At 37.6% G+C, this 23,062-nt stretch overlaps 7 protein-coding genes across 10 annotated transcripts in view; 4 read left to right on the forward strand and 3 right to left on the reverse strand.

Annotated features, from left to right (window-relative positions):
- The first annotated feature begins 350 nt into the window (after positions 1-350).
- On the forward strand, positions 351-4,484 carry LOC124211189 (uncharacterized). The gene is made up of 4 exons (XM_046610001.2): positions 351-1,275; positions 1,342-1,412; positions 1,529-1,874; positions 2,740-4,484. The coding sequence occupies exons 1-4, from the start codon at positions 1,174-1,176 to the stop codon at positions 2,848-2,850; spliced, it is 630 nt and encodes a 209-aa protein (XP_046465957.1). The 5' UTR covers positions 351-1,173; the 3' UTR covers positions 2,851-4,484.
- On the reverse strand, positions 2,932-8,911 carry LOC124211187 (hydroxyacylglutathione hydrolase, mitochondrial-like). 4 transcript variants are annotated; one of them, XM_046610000.2, is made up of 5 exons: positions 8,887-8,911; positions 4,345-4,460; positions 3,808-4,150; positions 3,637-3,740; positions 2,932-3,362 (listed from the first exon to the last, which is right to left on the reverse strand). In XM_046610000.2, exons 2-5 carry the CDS (start codon positions 4,390-4,392, stop codon positions 3,090-3,092), a joined length of 768 nt encoding a protein of 255 aa, XP_046465956.1. In that variant the 5' UTR covers positions 4,393-4,460; positions 8,887-8,911; the 3' UTR covers positions 2,932-3,089. The 4 variants fall into 4 exon arrangements, with proteins under 4 accessions (XP_046465956.1, XP_068989887.1, XP_046465955.1 ...); XM_069133786.1 differs by lacking the exon at positions 8,887-8,911 and adding an exon at positions 4,972-5,122; XM_046609999.2 differs by lacking the exon at positions 8,887-8,911 and adding an exon at positions 4,871-4,894.
- LOC124211186 (ATP-dependent DNA helicase Q1) lies at positions 4,726-7,644 on the forward strand. The gene is made up of 2 exons (XM_046609994.2): positions 4,726-5,216; positions 5,401-7,644. Exons 1-2 carry the CDS (start codon positions 5,174-5,176, stop codon positions 7,641-7,643), a joined length of 2,286 nt encoding a protein of 761 aa, XP_046465950.1. The 5' UTR covers positions 4,726-5,173; the 3' UTR covers position 7,644.
- Positions 8,912-9,324: 413 nt separating the features above from the next.
- On the forward strand, positions 9,325-14,627 carry TBC1D16 (TBC1 domain family member 16). The gene is made up of 5 exons (XM_046609993.2): positions 9,325-10,426; positions 10,510-10,849; positions 10,924-11,349; positions 11,429-11,722; positions 11,814-14,627. The coding sequence occupies exons 1-5, from the start codon at positions 9,325-9,327 to the stop codon at positions 12,193-12,195; spliced, it is 2,544 nt and encodes an 847-aa protein (XP_046465949.1). The 3' UTR covers positions 12,196-14,627.
- Positions 14,628-14,941: 314 nt separating this feature from the next.
- Positions 14,942-17,656, reverse strand: LOC138190299 (transmembrane protein 104 homolog). The gene is made up of 6 exons (XM_046609996.2): positions 17,406-17,656; positions 17,024-17,145; positions 16,701-16,785; positions 16,190-16,564; positions 15,878-16,055; positions 14,942-15,648 (listed from the first exon to the last, which is right to left on the reverse strand). The coding sequence occupies exons 1-6, from the start codon at positions 17,445-17,447 to the stop codon at positions 14,942-14,944; spliced, it is 1,509 nt and encodes a 502-aa protein (XP_046465952.1). The 5' UTR covers positions 17,448-17,656.
- Positions 17,657-18,663: 1,007 nt separating this feature from the next.
- Positions 18,664-22,749, reverse strand: LOC124211883 (actin related protein 1). Its single transcript, XM_046611396.2, has 2 exons — positions 22,611-22,749; positions 18,664-21,176 (listed from the first exon to the last, which is right to left on the reverse strand). The coding sequence occupies exon 2, from the start codon at positions 21,152-21,154 to the stop codon at positions 20,024-20,026; it is 1,131 nt and encodes a 376-aa protein (XP_046467352.1). The 5' UTR covers positions 21,155-21,176; positions 22,611-22,749; the 3' UTR covers positions 18,664-20,023.
- The window catches only part of LOC124211888 (uncharacterized), a 34,746-nt gene continuing 33,817 nt past the window's right edge, over positions 22,134-23,062 (forward strand). The window contains exon 1 of the mRNA XM_069133788.1: positions 22,134-22,308. Within this exon, the coding sequence (XP_068989889.1) occupies positions 22,263-22,308 (46 nt within the window). The 5' untranslated portion in view covers positions 22,134-22,262. The remainder of the gene's footprint in view (positions 22,309-23,062) is intronic.

The raw sequence follows: 23,062 nt of genomic DNA on the forward strand, positions 1-23,062 counted from the left end.
TCCCCCCCCCCCCCCCCCCCTTCCGCCACGCTATTTATCAATCGCTGCTTTTCGGTAAAACGGAAACTTCGAGGATCGATTTCTCTTCGTCTGGACTACTCCCCCCCCTTATCGCTCGTATGCGATTATCATATATTGGATACCTGCCTGATGTTCCACGACATTTGTTGTTACATATGCCTTCCATACACGTGATTCGTATATACGTGACTCCGATAAATACCCTAGCCCTAGATATAGAGATATATGCGTGTAGCGCGATGCCCTGCGCGATGAAACGGGGCAACTTGTGAAACCTTGGTTAACTTGCCTGATTCAATCGATAACGAAGGTATCACGCTGTGAAACGATATAGCATTCAGTTGGTCAGAAAGCATAATTCAGTCACTTATATACAAATATTCCAGATTTTGAAATGGGCATAAATTCAACGAATATTAAAGTGTTTTAGATTTAAATTTCAAACTGATGAATTCTGTTCAATTTTTTAATTGGAGAGTTATAAATTTTTTACTCATTTCGATACCAGGACGTAACAGCTTGCTGACATTGTCTTACAATTAGCAAATTGAACTCTAATTCAAGTACATAATACGGATAAAAATATTTTCGCTACAGTATACATGCATAGATAAGTAAATAATTGCGATTGCAAGTATAACAGCGAAAGAATAGTAGACAGCACAGAGGGTTCTACTGTTTCACAACAGTTGTGCGTTTAAGTCTGCATCATCGACAATGTTTACGCTAGAAAACATACAGTGCCATCTCACGCTGATTTGTTGATAACAAAAATAAAAAAGAATAAAAAAAAAAACAAAAAAACGAGAATGATCTCGGATGATAACTTGTGTCTTCGAGGAACTATCAACAATGTCAGTGATGTAATTTTGCCTTCAATAAAATATTGACAACATTAGATAAAGTCAAGAATGTGATAAAATATTTTTGTAAAAAGTTTCGTCAAGATAATCGAGCGTCAAGTATTTGTTGTTACATTGAAAAAAAATTAACGCAAACCTAACTAAAACTTCTTGTCAAGTATTGTGAGAATTCTAACCTCAAAATCAAAATATTTCTGACGAAAAATAAGATTGAAAGACAAGACGAGAGTAATACGGGAATGAAAATTTGAATAATACTTAAAAATACGCGGTTTTCTACGTAACGAGAATGATGTCTGACGAATCTGAATATGAAATGGAGACAGAGGAGTACGATGTCTATAAGCGAAAATATCAACTTCTACTCGAAAGATGCGAAATTTTACAACAGGTATGCCACCGGATTTGTGTGATTTATCGATTTTTTCCAGTGACTTATCGTCGCTTCATATTACAGGACAATGAAAGACTTGTATATCGAATTCAGAAAGTGAGAAAACTTTTGAGGCATACCCGAAAAGAAAAAAAGTAAGTTTTTAAACCACTAGTACTACATCACCATTAAATAACTGATCAGCTTTTGCTGGAATTAATTTAAATTGTAGTTTATCTAATACTTGAAACCATGGATGAAAATTTCACAGATTTTTAATCGGTCGATTAGATCAGCACGGAGATAAATGGCGCGAAGCTCCGATGGGGGTCTTAGAAGAAAATAGCGTGTCTCAAGCGACACCCAAGCAAGAGAAAGGCTCAAAATCTACTGCCAATCATCAGAAAGAAGATAAACCAAAGAAAGCGACAAAGCGGAAAGGAGGCAAGGCAGATCCAAATGCTCCAAAGAGACCTGCTAATCCATTCTTCCAATTCTGTCAAGAACAAAGACCAAGAGTCATGGAAAGACTAGCCGGGGAACCAGAACCTAGCAAACAAGAACTTACCAGGCAATTGGCAACAACCTGGAAATCGCTCACCTCAGAGGACAAAAAGGTTACAGAAATTTCGGCTATGTACCATATTGTTCCGAATACAAGTCAGCCTTCAGTTTTCAGTCTGCATTTCACAACTTTTTTTTGGGTACACAGGTCACAAGACTATATGACCATTAGGGTGATCCTTATTTAGGGTGTTTTCGAAAATTCCTGTGGACAAGACGGAAAAAGTTTGCATAAAAATCAAAAAAAATGTACGCAAAACTTGAAGCCTGAACAACCTCAAAGTTGTGTTTCGTGGGATTTCGAAACTTTTATCACTGGAAATCGGCCAATTTTTTTTTAAATACCTATGACTACGGGGAAGACGTAAACCAAATTTCAGATTTTTCGAAGCACTATTAAGGCGGGGAAAAAAAAAAGAATGTAGTAAGCTCGAATTCCCATGTTATTTAAATGGGATATTTCACTGCCTCGGAGGCAGTTCTTAGAGTTGACCTGCAGACATCAAGTTTCGCGTACATTTTTTTTGATTTCTTGCAAACTTTTTCCGCCTTGTCCGCAGGAATTTTCGAAAACACCCTAATGACCATATTAATTTATAAATTGCAATTTTTTAAAGTAGGTACAATCACCAATGGAACTTAGGTAGATTAAAATATCACAGCTTGAATTCCATTGGTCCAATTTTATGATTGAAATGTTCATAAAAAAGACTTTCAGTGCGTAACGGAAATTTGCTAAAATTCCCGAATATAAATCCACTTGGGGATGATTCTTGGGGGTCAAGTCAGCAACAAGAAACCTTGACTTATATTTAGAACAATATTGAACTGAAATCAAAATATACACTTTTTTTGAAGATTGAGAACAAAAAAAAAACCGATAACATGTATCGGAAATTTTGGTTTTTCTTGTTATAGGTTTACTACGACATGTACGAGCGTTCGAAAGAAAAGTACGTTGCGGAAATGCAAATTTATAATAAGAAGTCCGAGGACGCACCACCTCAAATGCCGTTGAATATAACTTGAGAATGTTCATTTTTTTTTGTTTTTTTTCCATCACATCAAATCTAATCTTTAGGCAAGTCTATTTCTAGATGAAATGTTAAATATTTCAACCCCTTGTATTATATTCCAAGTATTCAATTGTACAGATAGCATAAGGTTTGTTTCAATGTTTAATGTAACATTGACAAAGGATAATGAGTTCTGATTCTTGTCACCATTAACGTAGCATGAGTACTAAATCATTTTGGTACAGCATTTATCTATCCCTTGAAACCATCTTTCTCTTTGCGAATAGTTGCCATCGTCGCAATTGCATCGCTTTGTTTCGCGTGATCCATAACGGAAGGTTCATTAACCCTCATAAATGGATTGGTGCTTTTCTCTTCGGAAATGGTGCTGGGGATTGTTGGTTGCTTTTTCTCTCTCTGTTCACGAGCCCACTGTATCTTCTGCTTTATTGCCTCATTGTTTGGTTCAACGTGTAGTCCGAACTTGAGATTACTCTCCGTGTATTCATGCCCACAATAGACTTTCTGCGGTATTGGGTACAATTATAGTTGTCAATCATCTCCTCTCAACTTCAAACAAAACAAACATCCGAACGCAAGTGCAGAACTGGTTTTTAAAAAAGTATTTTCCATTAGTATACTCGACGACTAAGATTTACAGCAAATTTATTACAATAATATTATCCTGATTGCAACGAAAATTTTGTGAGAAAAAAATCTCTAGACTTTAGGTAAAAGTGTGAAAAGTTACTTCTTATCAGCTCTGCAAATGCAAAATAAATATTTATGTTGGTCTCACCGTCTGATCTGGCAATATGCCCAGCACATTGATAAGGGCATTGTGCATTTGATCGGCAGTACCTTCGAAGAATCTCCCGCAACCACCAGCGAACAACGTATCACCTGATTGTAGAAATAAATTATCAGGGCAGGGTTTTAAATGATAATTCTCGATCGAATAGAAACTCACCAGTGAAAACAGCCGGAGTATCTTGGTCTGCAGTAACGTAATAGCAAATGTGCCCAGTTGTGTGGCACGGAGTTTCCAAGCACTTTACATCGATATTACCAATTTTGAACAAGTCTCCGTGTTTCACCCTCCTGTTTAAGGCCCCGATTCTTTCATCGCCACCATAAACTTCTAGATGTTGAAACTTCTTTACTAAGTTTTCATTTCCACCGGCATGATCCCAGTGATGATGAGTGGTTAGGACCTTTTTTAAATTCACCTGATTCTCGTGGACCGCTTTATAAACTGCATCAGGATCAACAGGGTCTACAATAGCTGCATCTTTAGTAGCTTCATCGATTATCTGAAAACATGGTTGGGCATTTCAAAGGGCTGCGAAAGTCAAGGATAGGAATATTTCGGTTGATTAATATTTGGGACATTTTTTTTTTTCAAACTTTGAATACAGGTATGGTAAGAAAACAAAATTTTCTGCTAAATCTATCAAATAAAATTATTCTCCAGAAAATTGAATTCGTATCAAAAAAGAAGACTCACCAAGTACATATAATTGTCCTGAAGAGCCGGTAAGATCTGAACCTTCATCTTGGACAGATCAATCGTTACAGACTCACTATGCGTACCAGAAAATCCGTTTGTCGATAAGCTTTTCGCTGAAATGATGAGATTGATGAGTATTGAGCTAGAAAAATACTCGAGTGATACGCACAACGCAGCAGATGAGCAGTGGAGTTGAAATAGCAGTAAAATAGTTGAAAATATAAATTTTCAAGTAACGGCCATTGTGGCGATTATTATTACATCTTGAGAATGTACACATTGAATAAAAAAAAATGGGCAATATCGTGCATAAATGCGAATATCCAAAGCACAGAAAACCCAGAGGCCCAATCCTGGCTTAGTCGACTATAAATTTGGCCAAAAATACCCCTGAAATAAGCTGATATAAGTCCGTTTTCTAGCCAAGCTGGGCAGGCCCGCAAAACAGCGCTCAACATTACGGAAAGATGAAAAAATATCTACTGATAATTAGTATTGTCATTAACACTGGTTAATAACGTACGTGCACGCACGGATTACGATACTCATTCGGAAGTTGTGTGAGTGCGTGGTTAAGCATGGCTTTGCATGTATGTACTTATGCGAATATACGCGGTTACATACCTATTCAGAAAGCACAGCTGACTGCCACTGACCGGAGTTTTGCAGGTTATGTTATATTTCACCTCCAGCAGGTGAACCATGCCAATTCACAGCTCCCGTAGGCTGCCGTTTACATTTACTCAACGATAAAAGGAAACAACCGGTTCTCAAGGCCAATGTATTTACTCGCGTACATTTGATCACGATTTTCATTTCATCCACGATGCCGGATGATAAGCCGGTTATTAACGTCGATGATTACCAAGGTAAACAATACAAAGACCACTTACACGATTTCAAAGTTTGAAACTTATTTTTTTTTCTCTGCAAGGAAACGGACTTGCACCCGTATTTCCTGAGTATTCATTTTCATTTTCAAACCCATATTTCAGATAATTTTAGTTCTTGTTCCCCTGACAATATTTTCTAATAATTTTATGCGTCTTAAAGTTACAGAGGAAGAAGAGATTGCGGCGATCGATTACGAGCTGCGGCAGATAGACGTTGAATTACAAAAACTGAACGATCGGCGGAAGGTCCTGGTCAAACGTAAAGAGAAACTAAGAGATGACGCCCTGCTAAAGAAGAGCATATCTTTGTCGAACAGAAACTGGGACAGAGAGAATTTCCCATGGTACGCGAAGCTGATGGAGAAACTGAACAATGTTTTCAAGATAAAAAATCTGAGGAAGCTACAATTGCCGACCATGAACGCAATCATGTCCAAGGAAGATGTTATGCTCATCATGCCAACTGGCGGTGGTAAAAGTCTCTGCTACCAGTTGCCAGCTGTAATATCAAACGGGATAACAGTGGTCGTTTCTCCATTGGTATCGCTGATGGAGGACCAGCTCCACGGCCTGCGTAAAGTTAATGTCAAGGCGATGATGCTGAGTTCAACCGCTAGCAAAGAGGACGTCAAGGAAATCATGAACTCTATGACCGATGCAAAATCAGCCCTACGTTTGATATACATTACCCCAGAATATATGGCAAAGTCCAAGAGGTTTATGGCCAAGCTGCAGAAAGCGTACACGATGAATCGTTTTGATAGAATAGCGATTGACGAAGTACACTGCTGCAGTCAGTGGGGCCACGACTTCAGACCAGATTATAAATTCCTCGGCGTTTTAAAATCCATGTTCCCTGATGTACCGATATTGGGACTGACCGCCACAGCCCCGGCTAAAATCATTGTTGACGTACAAAAGATGCTGGACATAGAGGGCTGTCTCGTACTCAGAGCCTCGTTCAATAGACCTAATCTTTATTACGAAGTGCGATGCAAGCCTGCACTCAAAGAAGAGTGTATGTCGATGCTGGAGGATCTGCTCAAAAATAGATTTTCAAACAAGACTGGGATCATTTACACGACGACCATTAAAGATGCCGAAGAATTGACCACGGATTTAAGATCGCGAGGTTTGAGGGTCGGCTGCTATCACGCAATGCTTGAGGCAAGCTTTCGAACAAAGGTGCACGCTAAATGGTTGTCCGGCGAATATCAAGCAGTTATAGCAACGATAGCATTTGGTCTAGGCATCGATAAACCAGACGTAAGATTTGTCATTCACCACTGCATATCAAAGTCAATGGAAAATTTTTATCAGGAAAGTGGAAGAGCCGGACGGGATGGTCAGAAGGCTGAATGCATTGTGCTGTACAGATTGGCAGACGTGTTTAAGCTGAGTGGAATGGTTTTCAAAGATAGAGTTGGACTGGAAAATTTATACAGAGTAATCGCTTTCTGCCTTGATCAAAATACATGCCGTAGAAGTCTGATAGCAACACATTTTGAGGAGGTTTGGACAGCTAGTGACTGTGCTAAAATGTGCGACAACTGTCGGCTACCCAGAGAAAAAAAAGAAATTGATATCGGTTCCTGCTGCAGGGCCTTGTACGAAATTATGACTAAAGCCGTTCAGAGCGACACTCGACTGACTGCACTAAAGTTGATTGACTCTTGGTTTGGCAAGGGTGCTGTTAGTTTGAGAGTACCGTCGGTATCTATTCCGAAACATTCCAGGGAAGTCGCGGAAAATATCGTCGCTCATTTACTTATAGAAGGCTATTTACAGGAGGATTTTCATTTCACCGCATACTCTACGATATCATACTTGAAACGGGGTCCTAAATCTGGTGCTGCTTTGAATAAAAGTCATCAAATAATGTTTAGAGTGAAAGGAAATTTGATCCAATCTACCTGCGATAGTTTGGTGGAAAAATATCAGAAATCCACCGATTCTAGGAAACAAAGTCAAACTGCATCGCCGTCAAAACCAGAGAGTAACAGTAAATATAAGCCGCGCGAGGATGCGGACGCTTCTTCAAAACGGCAAAAGAACGGCGGTAAACTATCTGATTCCAATTCAAAATCAGTTGAGAAAAAGAGTGACACAAAGGACAAACACAATTCGAGTAAAAATAAGCACAACTCTAAAGATCCTGAACACTCAGGATCTAATAAAATCGGTTTGGACGATAAAAGAAGTAGTTGTAATACTAAGAAAAATAACCATACCGAACATAAAAGTAGTAATACAGAGAATAAACATTCAGTTTCAGAGAAAACTAGGTCAGATAACATACAGGATGTAACTGTGGCGAGTGAACGAGTAAGCGAGAAAAGGAAAGTTTACATTATCGACTCGAGCGATGAGGAAGATTGCAGTAAAAAACAAAAGACTAGCTGAAAAAAATTGATCATAACTGTAAAATAGTATTTCAATTTATTGCAATTATTGATTGTGAAGACTGAAAACCTTGATGGTAATATATTTCGATTTTCATAAGGACATGGAGTTTGTAAAAAACATTTTCAATCCAGTTTTTTTTTAAACATCATCGCATCCCTCAATATTTCAATTGAAAACTATCAAACATGTGATAATTGAACAGTAACTTTGTATGTATCTACACTGTATTCATAATCCTTAAACAAATAGCAAGGGTAAATGAACTAAAATGCTGAGCGAGGTATGTTGAGACAAATGTTTCCCTCATTTGACAGAAAAATCAATAAGAGAGAACTATATTTAAAAGCAGATGTTAGTGACCTGAGTAGTACCGCGGTAGCAGCTGGGTCTTAAGGATCAGATGGGGCATATTGATCCCAAATATTGGACATCTGTGTTGTTTAATGTTGCCAATAACATTCTTCGACCTAACTATGAACTAAACTATACGTTAATTTACCTCATTCGCGTTTTACGCTTACAGTATTAAGTAGTTTTTAATAACTTATTTATTGTAACATATACCAGTGTGTTTATTTATACGAATATACCCAGAAGACATTAAATGTTTCCAATTTGGAACAAGTTTTTAAACATATTTTAAACTGTTGTTTGAAGAAAAAAGTTGTATCGATTCAAATAAATACTTTCACTTCACTCGCGAAGTGAAATACGATCTGTAATTACCTGTCGTTAGTTTGTCCATGATACTGTGTTAGTTGTATTGACAATTAGTGACTGGTACACATTTCAAATCAATCTACAAAACTATCTTTTACCAAACAATGTTCCTGCGAACCATGTAATAATACTAGCCTCTCTACTATGCAAATGTGCACCGCACCCATTCGCATGTAACTGAACAATGCCTTTACAGCCTTAATAACTCTATTCGCAAAAGTGATTTTACTTACATGAAAGAGTAATTTTAAAACTTTGAATAATATTAGCAACAACCAACTTCTCTTATAAGTGTGACGGTATCTAAACGGAATTTTAAACCAGACACGATTGTAAAGAATAGTAAATTTGGGAGCTTTATATAAAATACTCAGGTTTTCAATCAAATTTTATCGCAAGTTATATGAAAAAATATAAGTTATTCAAATCGTTTAATACAACAGTACAAGTTCGTACTGAACAGTCTTTGACTTAATGTGAACTTACATATTCCAAAGAACAGTAAACGTGTATCTCTTACCTGTGCTGTGAGGATACGACAGCTAGTTGAATGATAACACACTTACATCGTAATGAGTTTGCAGGTTTGATAACATAAACAGGTAATCCAAAGTCAGTGTTAAACGATGCGCTACAATTGGTTGCTGCATAACGGAGCAGACTGGCGGCTCTTGATCTAATGTGTAAACTATAAATAAATTTAAAACGGCCCAAAATAATTTTTCTTGTAATAAATTCTAACTAATAATATAACTAAAAATGATGACCAACTGTGATAAACGAGTTATTCAAGAGCAGATATTCAAATAGTCAATTACCTTGTGACCTGGTTTTGGGACTAACTCAACGTAAAAAGTGTATCTGAATGACCTGCTAACTGGATAGCTACACAGTGACTAACTTGGGGATATTAGCGCCATTATACACACATAATTTAATGTAAAGTGAGAAATATTACATGACGAACATGCCGTTACCTAATATTCTAAAAAAGGCAAGCAGCTACATCTTGGGTGACGGAGGCCACGATTCGCGTGCTACGCTATACCAGGATGGCGAGGTGTTGTTTTGCAAAAACAATGTATGCGTTCATCCGCCGACGATAATGCGACAACATTGCGATGTCGTACATCATCCGGGTTACTTGACGGTCACCTGTAGATTTGTTAAAAACGCTACAGTTCCTACGTTGCATTTGAGTTGGATACCAAACAGTACGCTTCGAAAACATCCAACTACTTTGGAGAATAATTTTTCAAAGAAGCTGGATGGAACTTTGAAAGAACTGGATCTTGAATACCAAAGACAGATTTCTGAAGAAAGCTGTGATTCTAGACTAGAGTATGACACCGCTCAAGGAAACATTGACGTCTGCCTCGAAGTCAAGGAACCTGTTAACTGCGGGGACTGTGAACGAATTTGTTCTGGCGGATATTCTAAAGGAGGCAATGGATTCTCACAGAATAGAGACTCTGATGGTATTCGATTGACTTCTGGATATAGTGGGAATTTTAAAGTACAAACTGATGTTGACCGAAAGACAGAAAATGGACTTAAAACCACCGAAGTCGATCCCGAAAAATGTACTGCGAATGTAGACATTGAGTGCAATGATCAGAACTCAGAGAAAACAAGAGAAAATATTATTAGTTATACAAAATCTGCTACTCAAAACCCTATAAGCTTAGATAATGTTAATGCTAAACCTAAGAGTCAAAACTCTGTAAAATATAGGGATGCGAAAGAGGAAGGTCAAAGTACTGATTCGGATTTAGATAGCAACGATACAAAGTGTGAAGAAAAGTATCAAAGACAAGATAATTCAAGATCTATGCACGCAGTAAACTCAAAAGAAACAAAGAGCATTCAATCAGGGGCGAAGAGCATAGAGTTTGTAAACACTGGAATGTCTAAGACTGAATTCGAGACAGAAAATAATGACGACAAGGTATTTACCAAGAATGAAATAAGAGTATGGGGATGTGACGATGACAGCATGAAGAGCCGAAGTATGTCGTTAACTTCAACATGCAGTTTGAACATAATGGCTCCAACTGATGGTAAATAATAAGTTTAAAATAATTATTCAATGGTGACGAATTACTATTACGAAAAACTATAACTCAAACTCCTGTATGCACAGTTGAAGAATTTCCAACATGGATGAGGTCCCCAGAGCTTTTGGCACTGCAGCACAACTTGATGTTTCCCGAAAGTGCTACGGCATCTCCGGTCACCTTGAGAAGAGCTCATCGCTGCAGAAGATTCTCAGCTGACTTGAGCCAAATGAGGTCATTGAGACTATTTTTTTCCGACCCTGGATGCACTTGTGGACAGCTGGTTGTTGCCAGCAGGGAAAGTCAGTATAAAATACTCCATTTTCATCACGGCGGATTGGACCGACTTGCCAGAACTCTGTACCAGTGGCACCAGCTTCTGTATCCGAGATTGGGAACAGACACAGACGAGGCGTTGCCGTACAGGTTTGAATGGAGCAATTTTTTCTTGCTTTGACTGGCCTAATCCGATTATTCTAAATTTGTGTGAACATTTTCAGACAATTCATGGTCTGCCGTCCTGAAGTAAGTCAGGACGAGTTGCACCCCGAAGAAGGTCAAGTCGCAATGATAACTTCACTGGCATGGAAAGACCTGTTAAACGAACGTGGACAAGTAGAAGATGACTTGGCGCTGAGGAAGGGGATATTTTTTGGTGGTTTGGAACCAGCTCTACGAAAAATCGTCTGGCCATTCCTTTTGCACTGCTATTCTTACCAGAGCACCTACGAAGAGCGTGAACAAGTTGATTGTATAAGAAAGGAAGAATATGAAGAAATCAAAAGGCGCAGAGAAAGTATGAGCCCAGAACAGGCAGAGAATTTCTGGAGAAACGTGGTCTGCATCGTAGAAAAAGATGTTGTGAGAACCGACCGGGGTAATCCCTATTATGCTGGAGAAGATAATCCAAACATTGAGATTATGAAGTAAGATAGACTTTTTTTACACAGTACCAAACACCTCAGTAGATTAGCAATTTGTAATGAATATGATTCACGATTCTAGAAACATTTTATTGAACTATGCCGTTTACAATCCGCAATTGGGATACACGCAAGGAATGTCTGATCTTTTGGCACCCCTGTTAGCTGAATTGAATTCCGAAGCTGAAGCATTTTGGTGTTTTGCTGGCCTGATGCAAAGGTCAGTCGCTGTATGTACGCCAACAGACACAGATATGGATAGGAATTTGTGTTACCTGAGGGAGTTAATCAGAATTATGGTACCCGAGTTTTATGCTCATTTAGAAAAGCACACCGATGCTTTGGAGTTGCTGTTCTGCCATCGTTGGATATTACTGTAAGTTAGCGATGAAAATCAAGAATAACTCATGGTCAGATCAGCCAATAACGCAAGACACTTAAAAATCAATCCATTCTTTTCTTTACAGATGCCTAAAACGAGAATTTCCAACAGAAATTGCTCTGGTGATGTGGGAAGCTTGTTGGGTGAACTACCTAACAGATCATTTTCATTTATTCTTGTGTTTGGCAATAATGTGTGTTTATGCTGAGGACGTGATAGCGCAGGATTTGAAAACGGATGAAATGCTACTGCACTTTAGTTCGCTAGCTATGTATATGGATGGGCATGTGATAATAAGAAAAGCTAGGGGCTTGTTACACCATTTTCGTCAGTTAGTTCAGTTACCGTGCGCATTGGCCGGACTTTGTCGACAGTGTGGGCCAGGGATGTGGGACAGTAGTCATAATCCTGTCATAGAATGTGTGGGACATGGAGCGGCGGCATGCCCTTATAGTGAAAATTATTGAGAACAAAAACGAGGCACATCCTAAAGCATATTAAAATTATTTATAACTGCATATTATATTACCAGTGGCAATACTTGAAGACAACTAAAATAAGTTTTCGGCAAAATTATCGCCCTATTACCCGCCAAACAAACGCGATACATATCGTAATTGAACTATCTCTAAGAATCGAAAAATAACAACTCATAAATATGTTTAAAACACGTGCAAAAATACAAATTAGTTTTACCAAAAATTATATGGATATACGTGGATCCTTGTGCTCCGCATTTTTAACTTACAAATTATCTAAGGCACAGCTAATTGTTACAGTTATTTATTTACATGGAAACTTTGTTTTCGCATCTTTGTATTTTTGTCAGATATTTAACGTTAAAGAAGAATTTCAGTTTATAGTTCAAAAAATAAAAACTTCAATTCTCTCTAAAATATATTATGATTGATTAGGATTAATTTTGTACACAAAATTATACATACCTGTGTAAATGTATCGATATTGAACTTGGTATCAAGTATACTCGCACCATTTTCTGTAACAACAGATTGAATGTAATTAATAATTTTACCAAATTATCAGTATATGCGCAAGGTAAGTAGGTATTTAAATTCATGATTTATATGTAGACTATACCTACCTACAGCTTCGATGAATGGATTCATAAATTTATGGAACTAGAATGCTGCTTTCAAATGAGTGAAATGGTGAACTTAGATCTCCACTTTATGGATAATAGTCTAACGGTTATTTCTATTGCGTACTTGACCGTTATACACATTAGAGATACAGTAAGACATACATTTTATTTTTATAAATATACACATCTTAAGTATACAACCGTCTAGGTAATCATAATATAATCTTGTATTAATATCCATATACTTATACATTATACGTAATATAAAAATCAAACAATTTCTTTTTACAATTTTACAAACTCCTTAGCTGAAAATACTATTCAACATCACTTTGGGAGAGGCCATTTTAGTTATGCCAATCGTAAAAACATGTGCGCATGGAGGGTGGGCAATTTAATTACGCTTGTAGAAAGCATTATCATGCCATACTTGATAGAAAAAAAAACTGATAATTGTAAATCTCTCAAAATCCGTAAACATCGTGGCACAAAGGTTTATCCTAAAAATATTAGTCCCATTTTTAATTGGCAAATAGATTAACTAAAGCCAATTATAATTCAACTGATTGTGAACTTAGTCACACCAAGCACTAAATTTAGTAGAATTGAAACTCTGTATTGGTGATGCGTACTCCTAATTATATTCCAAGTAAATAAGAAATAAAGTCGGCACACGCATAGAGCACTCGAAGACACTGCGTTGTTAAGAACTCTATCCCGTGCAATGTGCTCAGATATATAATAAAAATATTAGCTACATTTTTTAACTCATAGTGTAAGGCTTTGGCCAATATTTTTTAATATTTTAGCCAATTTACAAATATGTTATTGCCATCAATTACATACGCTATTGTCTGACACTCATCTGCTATTGTCTCATGAACATGTTGATTGTTTGCACATATTTTATAATATACGTATAAGAAATCGTTCAGTAATTACTTATGTGCTTAATAATTAACATATAATCCTAGTAATTAAAGTGAACATTAAATATAACGAAACGCGATTATCAGTAATTATTCTTATTATGGTTACAGAATGAAATCTGGGAATTTTGAGGAACTTATATTCACTTATAACGTGAAAATCGAATTGCTACATTTTAGAGCAGATTCAAGGAAGATCAAAGAAATATTGTTAGAGTAATTTTAAATTGCAAACAAACCATTTGGTAAATCAATCGGAAATGTAAATGTATTACAACGAAAAGATCAACTGAAATTAATATTTTTTAAAAGTTTTCTTTCTCTTTGGTTTAAAATTAATAAAATAAAGTATAAATCCAGTCTAAATGCATTTAAATTAAATTTGTTTGCTACCCGCACTCTGTAATTGGATTCTAGTTCACTCTGCAAGCGTAATGTGAACATACATCTACGATTTCAGTACAACACATTTGATTTTCAGAAATATTTCTCCTCAATAAATACAATTAATTATTTAATTCGAAAAGCCTCCGAAATGTTTCTACAATACCTAACGAACTGAAAATAATAAATCTCAGGCAGTTCAAAACAAAATAACTATAGAAGCTGCGATACAAAGCCAGTAATCCTGCGAATTATGAACACTCGAATAAAAGTATAAATGTACTGTTCGATGCATTGTAGATAGCATGTATCTAGGACTTGTATTATGCATGAATAAGTTTCTCAAAGAAGAAAAATCATATTTGTAAACTAGTCACACCTAATACTTTCTTGTCAAATGAAAATTTAAATAGCAGTAAATAAGGGATTTAAAATTGCGTCGATACATATTCAAAACTCTTTTTTTGCTTTTTGATTGACAACTGCCACGCGGAAAAAATGACAAATATATACAGCTGATATGAAGTCTATATTCAACAAATGTGAAGCCTGTCATGAAGCTGAAGCTAGCAGTCAAAGTTACCAGCCAAACGTGTTAAACTTTTTGGAATTATAAAAATGCAGTTCAGTTTCATCTTCATAATTCTATAAACGTATCGGGAATTCAAGGTACTATACAAATTTAGATTTTCGTACTTAGCTATCTTATTCGAATGAACGTTAGAACGTTTGGCTGCGAATCCTGGTTGCTAGCATCAGCCTTGTAAGCCTATCATTATCAGGAGTATGGGTGGTAGTCTACATAACTGTAGATCTTAATAAATGTTTTTCCATTAAATTAACTGATACAAAAGCCATGCAAGTAATTGACCAAATGACAACAAATATTAGCCAATAATTCGTCCTGAATGGACTTGCGAAGTTATTCATAACACCAGAACCTATGGTTCTAGTTGTTTGTTGTCTTGCTGCATAAACAAGCAAGGTTGGAATTAAATATTGAATGCCTGCCCCGGCATAGGAACCGGTAATACTGACCAGGACCGACAAATCCTTAGTAGCTAAAGCGATTAAATACGGCGGTAATATCGCCATAACGGGAAATATCAGCCTTCGAACACAGAGATTATAGCTAGTACCATCGCTCAGGAATAACGATTGTAAATTATTTCTCAGGGTTATAGCTATTATTGGAAAACTTGTACTGAGGGTAAAAACTGGAAATAAGGCAAGGAAATATTCAAGCAGAACTATGAAAATGTTGTCACTCTTTGAACAATCGCCTGAACCTCTGGGTCCAAAATCGAGGGTATATAAATCATCCAAGTGTTTGAATGCAAATACACCAGTTAATGCTAAGAGCAAGTAAAATATTGCTATCAGAATATAATCCAAAAATAAAGAACGGTTTAATGTTGACTTGTTGGCTATCGGAGCTACCAATGCTGGCAACGAATGATGACACATGAACGAGTACACACAAGCACCAAAAAGGCCAGGAACTCCTGATATTTGTAAGGAAAGTTCCATTAGTTTCTGACCTTCCTGAGGTTTCTCTAATTGTAAACTGAATATCGATACAACGATCTCACGGACAATATTATTTCCCATTACACAAAAATCATTATAAATTCATTCACAGACATATAACAAAGTGCAAGTAGTAAATAAGGCAATCTGTAGCCTCACAAATTATACAATGAATTAAAAAAGTATTAATTTTTTATTACTTACCAGAAATGTTTGCTGCTGGTGTATCAAGTTGCGGTCCATCGATTACAAGTTTTCGCACAGCGTAGACAATCATAATGGTAAATGCAAGCCAGCGCATTACAGATGTCAGGAGTTGAAGGTACTTTGTCTTCTGAACATTGAAGAAGACAAATGGACCAAGCACAGCTACAAATATTGTCTAAAAGTAATAAAAAACCAAGTATAAGTTGAGAATATGGTTAAAAATTGTACATTCGTATCGATTTGAACAATAAAAATCTGGGATTTCAATTGTTACAATTTAACGTAAGATAATGAAATAAAAAAACGTACCAAAAATATTCTATAGGCATTCAGCCTGTTGGTCTCAACGCCTTCCCAACAAGCCTCTGTATCAGGTATTGTATCGTTGCAAGTTAAATTAGCTGGCTGATAAGTGCAGGCCACATCAGCGAGCGATTTAGCCACCACTGCACCGTAGATACTTAGATCACCGTACAAGTATACAGCAAAGCAGAGATAGAACAGCATCACACCAGTTTTGGTGAAAAATATCGAAGCCATTTCTCCCATTTCTATTTTGTCCTGTATAGCATAATAACGATAGTTTGTGCAATGCCGTTCGGGGCTGCTAGCTGTTGTCGAAACCAAAGGAGTGTCTTCAGAATCAGAGTTTGACGCAGCTGATTCGCCAGACATTTGCAGCGTCTAGAGTTTGAAGAAAAATTTCATAATTGACAAATAGCAATTTGAATACTAGAAATTCTTGTGGTCAAATGCACAGTTATTACTGTGGCGAGTAAAATATTGAGTGCGAAATTGACCACTTATGAATAACACCTACACGTTTGCGTTGCTGAATCCGCTTCCACGTCACAACAGCATTTGCAGATGCCATGGCTTCGATAACAAATGTTACAGTGACGAAGCTGTAAAGAAGACACAATCTATACAGCAACAAAATACGATCCACAATAAATTCACATCTTCAAGATCAGATCAAGTGTCCAGTGCAAACCAGAACACATTGAATTTAAGCTCCAGAGTATTGTTAAGAATATTCTAGGAAAAAATATGAACGACCATACTATTTTGTGTAATGCATCGTTTGAAAAGAGGGTCAATATGAAGTGCGTGGGACAAACTGTAAATAATTTTCTACTATACCTTATGAAAGCCAATATCAAGATGAGAGTCAGACCCAGCGCCCATCCTGCCCGACTGAAAGCTGCAGGTAGTGTCAGTGCTCCGGTGCCGACGATGAGATTGAAAATGTATATAAGTCCCACCTGAGAATGAGGGATTAAAAATAATAGGGACTGATAACACACATGTGAGAAATGATGGAAACGATACACCGCCAACAGAAAACATATGTTTAGTAATAACAGATATCTAAGAATAGTTATTTATCGCGAGCGTCTTGTCTTCTCAATTTCGACAGTATATTAGTGCAGAAATTTTTTGACCAATAAGGTTAAGTCGCCATTGACAGCTCTGCGTTTGTTTAGAAAGCGAATGTAAACACGTAAACAGAAGGTCAACTTACCCATGTCGAATACTGGTCCGAAGGATGATTCGCCTCGGGCATGACTGAACTACGATTAAAACAAATAAATTGTTACTTAATTGACAAAATTGATGTCTGTACATTTGTGACACATGTCAATGACTGCGTCTGGCGTCATTCGTAAATCCGAACAAAGCAACACAACTTTGAACAGTGAACAGATGCTCTCTACTATCACTTGTGTTATACGTGGATTCAGCATCACGCGAATTGCTGTGATTTAATCGCGTTATTGGACAACACGACGAATCAAAGCTGACTCATCTGCAGCTATCTTCAGCCCAGCGGGAAAATTCGTATGGCTTCAACGTTTCACCGCGATCTTCATTTCTAGAATTTTGATTCCTGAAATGCTGAATATCTGTATGATTTTGGAACTGATTTCTTATTAAGGTTTGAGGATAATTCCAAATCGCAATCACAAACTCAATCGTAGTAGAGTGTGATCGAGATTCAAGTACACAAAATCAGCTCATTGCATATCGTGTAATTCGCGTTATGCACACATTTAATGATTTATTCTTTTGCGATATAGTATCACCTTCATAATGTATTAAATTTTATCCAAATTGATAAACTTGTGGCGATTTTCGAAATTATGAAATTGTAATGTTGCGTTGCTCTTGTTTTACAGATGACGTAAGTTCTTGATAATAAAATAAATACAAGAATTTCCGATCAGTATTCCACGATTCACAAGTATCTGTAATTTTATATTCAGTGCCTGGGTTAATAAGAGACCAAAGTACATAAAAAATTTAAAATCCCTATTTTCGTATTTTCGAAGAAAAAAGCATAATCGATTTGAACCTGGTAGTTTGAATATTATCCGAACAAATAGGTAACATATTTTTTGGTACAATGGAATTGAAGATCATCAAAACAACAGGTGAGACCGTATTATTCATGGAAAATAACTTTATTGGGCTGAAAACGTAAACCTAATACTTACAGAATAATAGTTGTAGTTTATAGTAATAATAAGATACAAAAATTAGTCTATACGGTACAAAGCTACAGGCTGGAACAGTAAGATTGGAGATACAAATGATACGGGTTTTGTTAATTTTGTGTTCGCGATTCTAACAATTCGTAAGATAAAGATTTTAAAAACGAATACCATGAGACAATAGTGAAATAATGTTAAGTATTTAAATTTTAGTATGCAATGTTATATTTTATTATTCGAAGACGGGAAAAGGTGGTAAATGTAAGGTTCAATAAACACAATAAAATATTAAATTTTTTTAAGATTTTTATTTTATAATCCCATAAGTCTAAAGTAGTCTTCTTAAGTTTGTGTACGTGAGTGGTCTTGCACAATATAATGGGAATAAATTATAATACTTTGGCTAGTGTTTAATAATCACTTTGGCAGGATCCCGCCCACTAAGGCAAGAAACCGTCTTTAAGTTTTCTTTTTTGTTTTTTTTTTCTCTTTTTTTTTGTAAGAAAGAACATTGAAATGATGTTCGTACAATGATGGAAAAATTTTCATCTGAAAAATTTGCGTTGTCCTACAGTATTACAAAATTGTTACGCCTTTCATTCGTTTCTATTCTCATTTTATTATAATATTAAATATTACGAAAAGTAGTATTTTTGCATTTTTTTCGTTTTTCTTCTTTTTATATCAATATCTTACAAATTGTCGAATCAACACAATGTATCAAGCTTGCAGGTTTAATGTTTTGAGCGAGCATGTGGGATATATTTTACTTTGGGCCGGCGGTCTCTCCTTACAAGAGTCTTTCAATCCTTTCTTTAATTAATAATTAATAACAGTAATAATTAAAAAATAAGATAGAGGCCTGCCTGCCCGGAATGATGCGCCCTCTAAGTCAACAGAAATATCATATATTTAAATACAAGAGCAGAGTAATCATAGTTGTGGTATATTCGTACCAGTGTTTTCTATCGGTTTGTAGAATAAAAATAAGGCAACTTTCCAATGGAGTCTATTCCCCGTTAAAAATTTGCACTCACTCCATCTACAAGTTCAGCTTGTACAATATGACTAATATCATACTCATACTCATACTCATGAAGAAGATGTTGATAATAGAAATGCTTGTATAGAATGCGGCGGAGAAAAAAATAATAATAATACAATTAAATTTCGCGAATAAAAAATATCGCAATGAAAAATATAATATGCAGTGAATGTTAGGTACACACTACCATAGGCTAGTATGTTATTTTTGATATATAATACAACTGGGAGTAGGGGAATGAGGAGAAAAGGGGCATCAGGGGAGAAGGGGTTCAGGGGTAAGGTATAGGAGCACTTTAAGATATAATGGTGTCTAGTTAAATGATGAAAAATGAGTAGAGCAAGGATCTTTAAGGAGCCTCCAAGGATGTAGTCTTCTCTCAATTAATCCACTTGATCCAATATAAAGGAAAAACCTTGTATCAGATGAAACGCAAATATATACCATTGATCGATCGCGGTGTTGTCCAGCACACATGGTTGTAAAGAGACTCATAGAAGTTGGCGGTGTTGTTCTTTGTCTTTCTATCTTTGTTTTTTTTTTCTTTTCTTTTTCGTGTGGTGATAGCGAAGATGTGGGTAAATGACTATCAGTATAATGCGCTTAGAAGCACTTCCTGTGGACAATGGATGGGCCGGATTCGTCGTACTCCTGTTTGGAGATCCACATCTGCTGGAAGGTGGAAAGCGATGCAAGAATAGATCCACCGATCCATACGGAGTATTTCCTCTCTGGTGGTGCGATGATCTTGATCTTCATGGTCGAAGGTGCAAGGGCGGTGATCTCTTTCTGCATTCTGTCGGCAATTCCTGGGTACATGGTAGTACCACCAGACAGTACAGTGTTGGCGTACAGGTCCTTACGGATGTCAACGTCGCACTTCATGATCGAGTTGTAGGTGGTCTCATGGATACCGCAAGCTTCCATTCCCAAGAATGAAGGCTGGAAGAGAGCCTCGGGGCAACGGAATCTCTCGTTTCCAATGGTGATGACCTGGCCGTCAGGAAGTTCGTAGCTCTTCTCCAATGAGGAAGACGAAGCAGCGGTTGCCATTTCTTGTTCAAAGTCAAGGGCGACGTAGCAGAGTTTCTCCTTGATGTCACGGACGATTTCACGCTCAGCGGTGGTAGTGAACGAGTATCCCCTCTCGGTCAGGATCTTCATGAGGTAGTCGGTCAAGTCACGACCAGCCAAGTCAAGACGCAGGATAGCGTGGGGAAGAGCATACCCTTCGTAGATGGGGACAGTGTGGGAAACACCATCTCCAGAGTCAAGCACAATACCGGTGGTACGACCAGAAGCGTACAGGGAGAGCACGGCCTGGATGGCGACGTACATAGCGGGCGTGTTGAATGTCTCAAACATGATCTGGGTCATCTTTTCCCTGTTAGCTTTCGGGTTCAATGGAGCTTCAGTGAGCAGGACTGGGTGCTCTTCTGGGGCGACACGAAGTTCATTATAGAAGGTGTGATGCCAGATCTTCTCCATATCGTCCCAGTTGGTGACAATACCGTGTTCGATGGGGTATTTCAGAGTGAGAATACCTCTCTTTGACTGGGCCTCATCACCTACATAACTGTCCTTCTGACCCATGCCAACCATCACACCCTGATGACGAGGGCGTCCAACGATCGACGGGAAGACGGCACGGGGCGCGTCATCACCGGCAAAACCGGCCTTGCACATACCGGATCCATTGTCAACTACGAGTGCAGCAACTTCCTCGTCACACATGTTTAGTCTGTTGTGGGGTTAGCTGTAATACAAAAAAAAAGAACCGTCAATTAAAAACCCCCCTTTCATTTGGGCATGTATCGATTTAAATTCAGGATATTCAATCTATTATCTCTATAAACCAAGACACTAAACAGTGTCTTCAGATTTCCATGAACATACTCGATCAACAACCACACGAGCAATAATATTCAATCTATCAAAGGTGTGTCAATTAAAAAAAATGATTTGTAAAATTCCAGAAGCCCAGAATCAAATTTCAGAATAATTTTAGGATCTGACTACATCGCAGTTAATTGTAACCTGGTAAAAAAAAAAATATTCGTTGATGTTTAAATAAGTTCGAATGACCAGTAATTCAAATTTCAAATCGAACACGAAAATCTTGTCACGTGATTAACCGATTTACAAAATGGCTGCCAATTCGAATGTTCACGCCACCCGGCTGTCCGTTGGCGGAGCGTAGATTACTTCAATCGAATAATTTTTCGTGAATAAAATTTTTAACGACGTCGCGTTATCCGACAATTATTCGTAGTAATACGAGGAATGATTCCGAAAAACCTGAACAAGCATTCTTTTATAAATAACTTCGGTGATGCTTCAAAGTGACAAGCGCCATAACGCGTATTCTGCCCCGCCCAAACCAGGCAAGTAATACGGCGAGAACGATCGATAGAACGGGTAGCAGATTTCTTTACCAAAGAAAAAACCGATCACGGAAATGATTTTTTTCACAACGGATAAGTACGTAACAAAAATGAGCAGATTATAAAGTGGTAACTCGTAAGAGAAAAACTTTTGGGCCGGTGTGTCTGATGGGAGGATTTGACAAACTGTACTGCAGAGTAAAAAGTAACGAACATTGATAACGAATTGAGTGAGGAATAAGTGAAATTACAACCGAATAATTCAATTTGCTAATTTTCATCCGGTATAAATCACTTTTTCAATCAAATCAAGTCAATGCAAAAACCGGCTTCGAGCCGGCCGACGAAACGCACGGTAAAGTCTCGGCAGGCACGTATAACAAACTTCGTACGCACAATTATGCAAAATCGCGAATATTCGAACGTGGGACGGAAGTCTGTCACAGAACACACCAAATATGGACACGTATCTCTTCGAAACACACCCACTTCGAAGTCGCAGAGGTAAATTAAAATACGTTCATACTATACAGGTTGCATATATTTTTCCAGCAAAACTGCCCACGCACTGTTACCGAGTATCCTACTAGCCCGTAAACAGATATATATTCTCTCACTGATATTTCGAGTTAAACTCCTAGCAATGAACGAAGGAACGAACGAACTTTTCCGAATAATTAAAACGAAGAAAATTTTCAATACGGGCGTAAATGATATTCGTACGTGTTTTTTTTTTCTTTTCTAATTCTCGATTCGTTTCGTCGGCGCGTTTGTATTTAATTCCACTTTTAAATAATAAAACTTACGCTTTCGTGTAAAAAAATATGTACAAGTTAGGAGGGTGTCGGCTCACTACAGACTACCGCACTGTTGACCAATCTAGCACCAAACACAGAATGTAGCCGATAGGCGAATTGCAGTGTATTATATGAACAGGAGCGTATAGAAGACCCCCCACCAGTCGCCACCCCGCCAATAAGGACATGGCACCCTCGGCCAATCCCGGCTTTCTTTACCATATATGGTAGTACTCTGCCACGGAGGGGCTTCCCCGCTCTGCCCCTCAAACCGCCCCACCATGGAGCAGCTCGCTGGCGCATCTTCCGAACATTCCGCTCACCGAAATCCCTCCCCCTCTTCCCTCGCCGCGTTTTCCAGCGACCCATCCTAGCCGTTCGCATTTTCCCCGAACCCAATGTCAATGAATTTTTTCTCTATCCCTCCCCCGACTAGCTCTTCTTATGGTACGAAATACGTA

Source organism: Neodiprion pinetum, chromosome 2 (assembly GCF_021155775.2).
Source record: "Neodiprion pinetum isolate iyNeoPine1 chromosome 2, iyNeoPine1.2, whole genome shotgun sequence".
Lineage (NCBI taxonomy): Eukaryota > Metazoa > Arthropoda > Insecta > Hymenoptera > Diprionidae > Neodiprion > Neodiprion pinetum.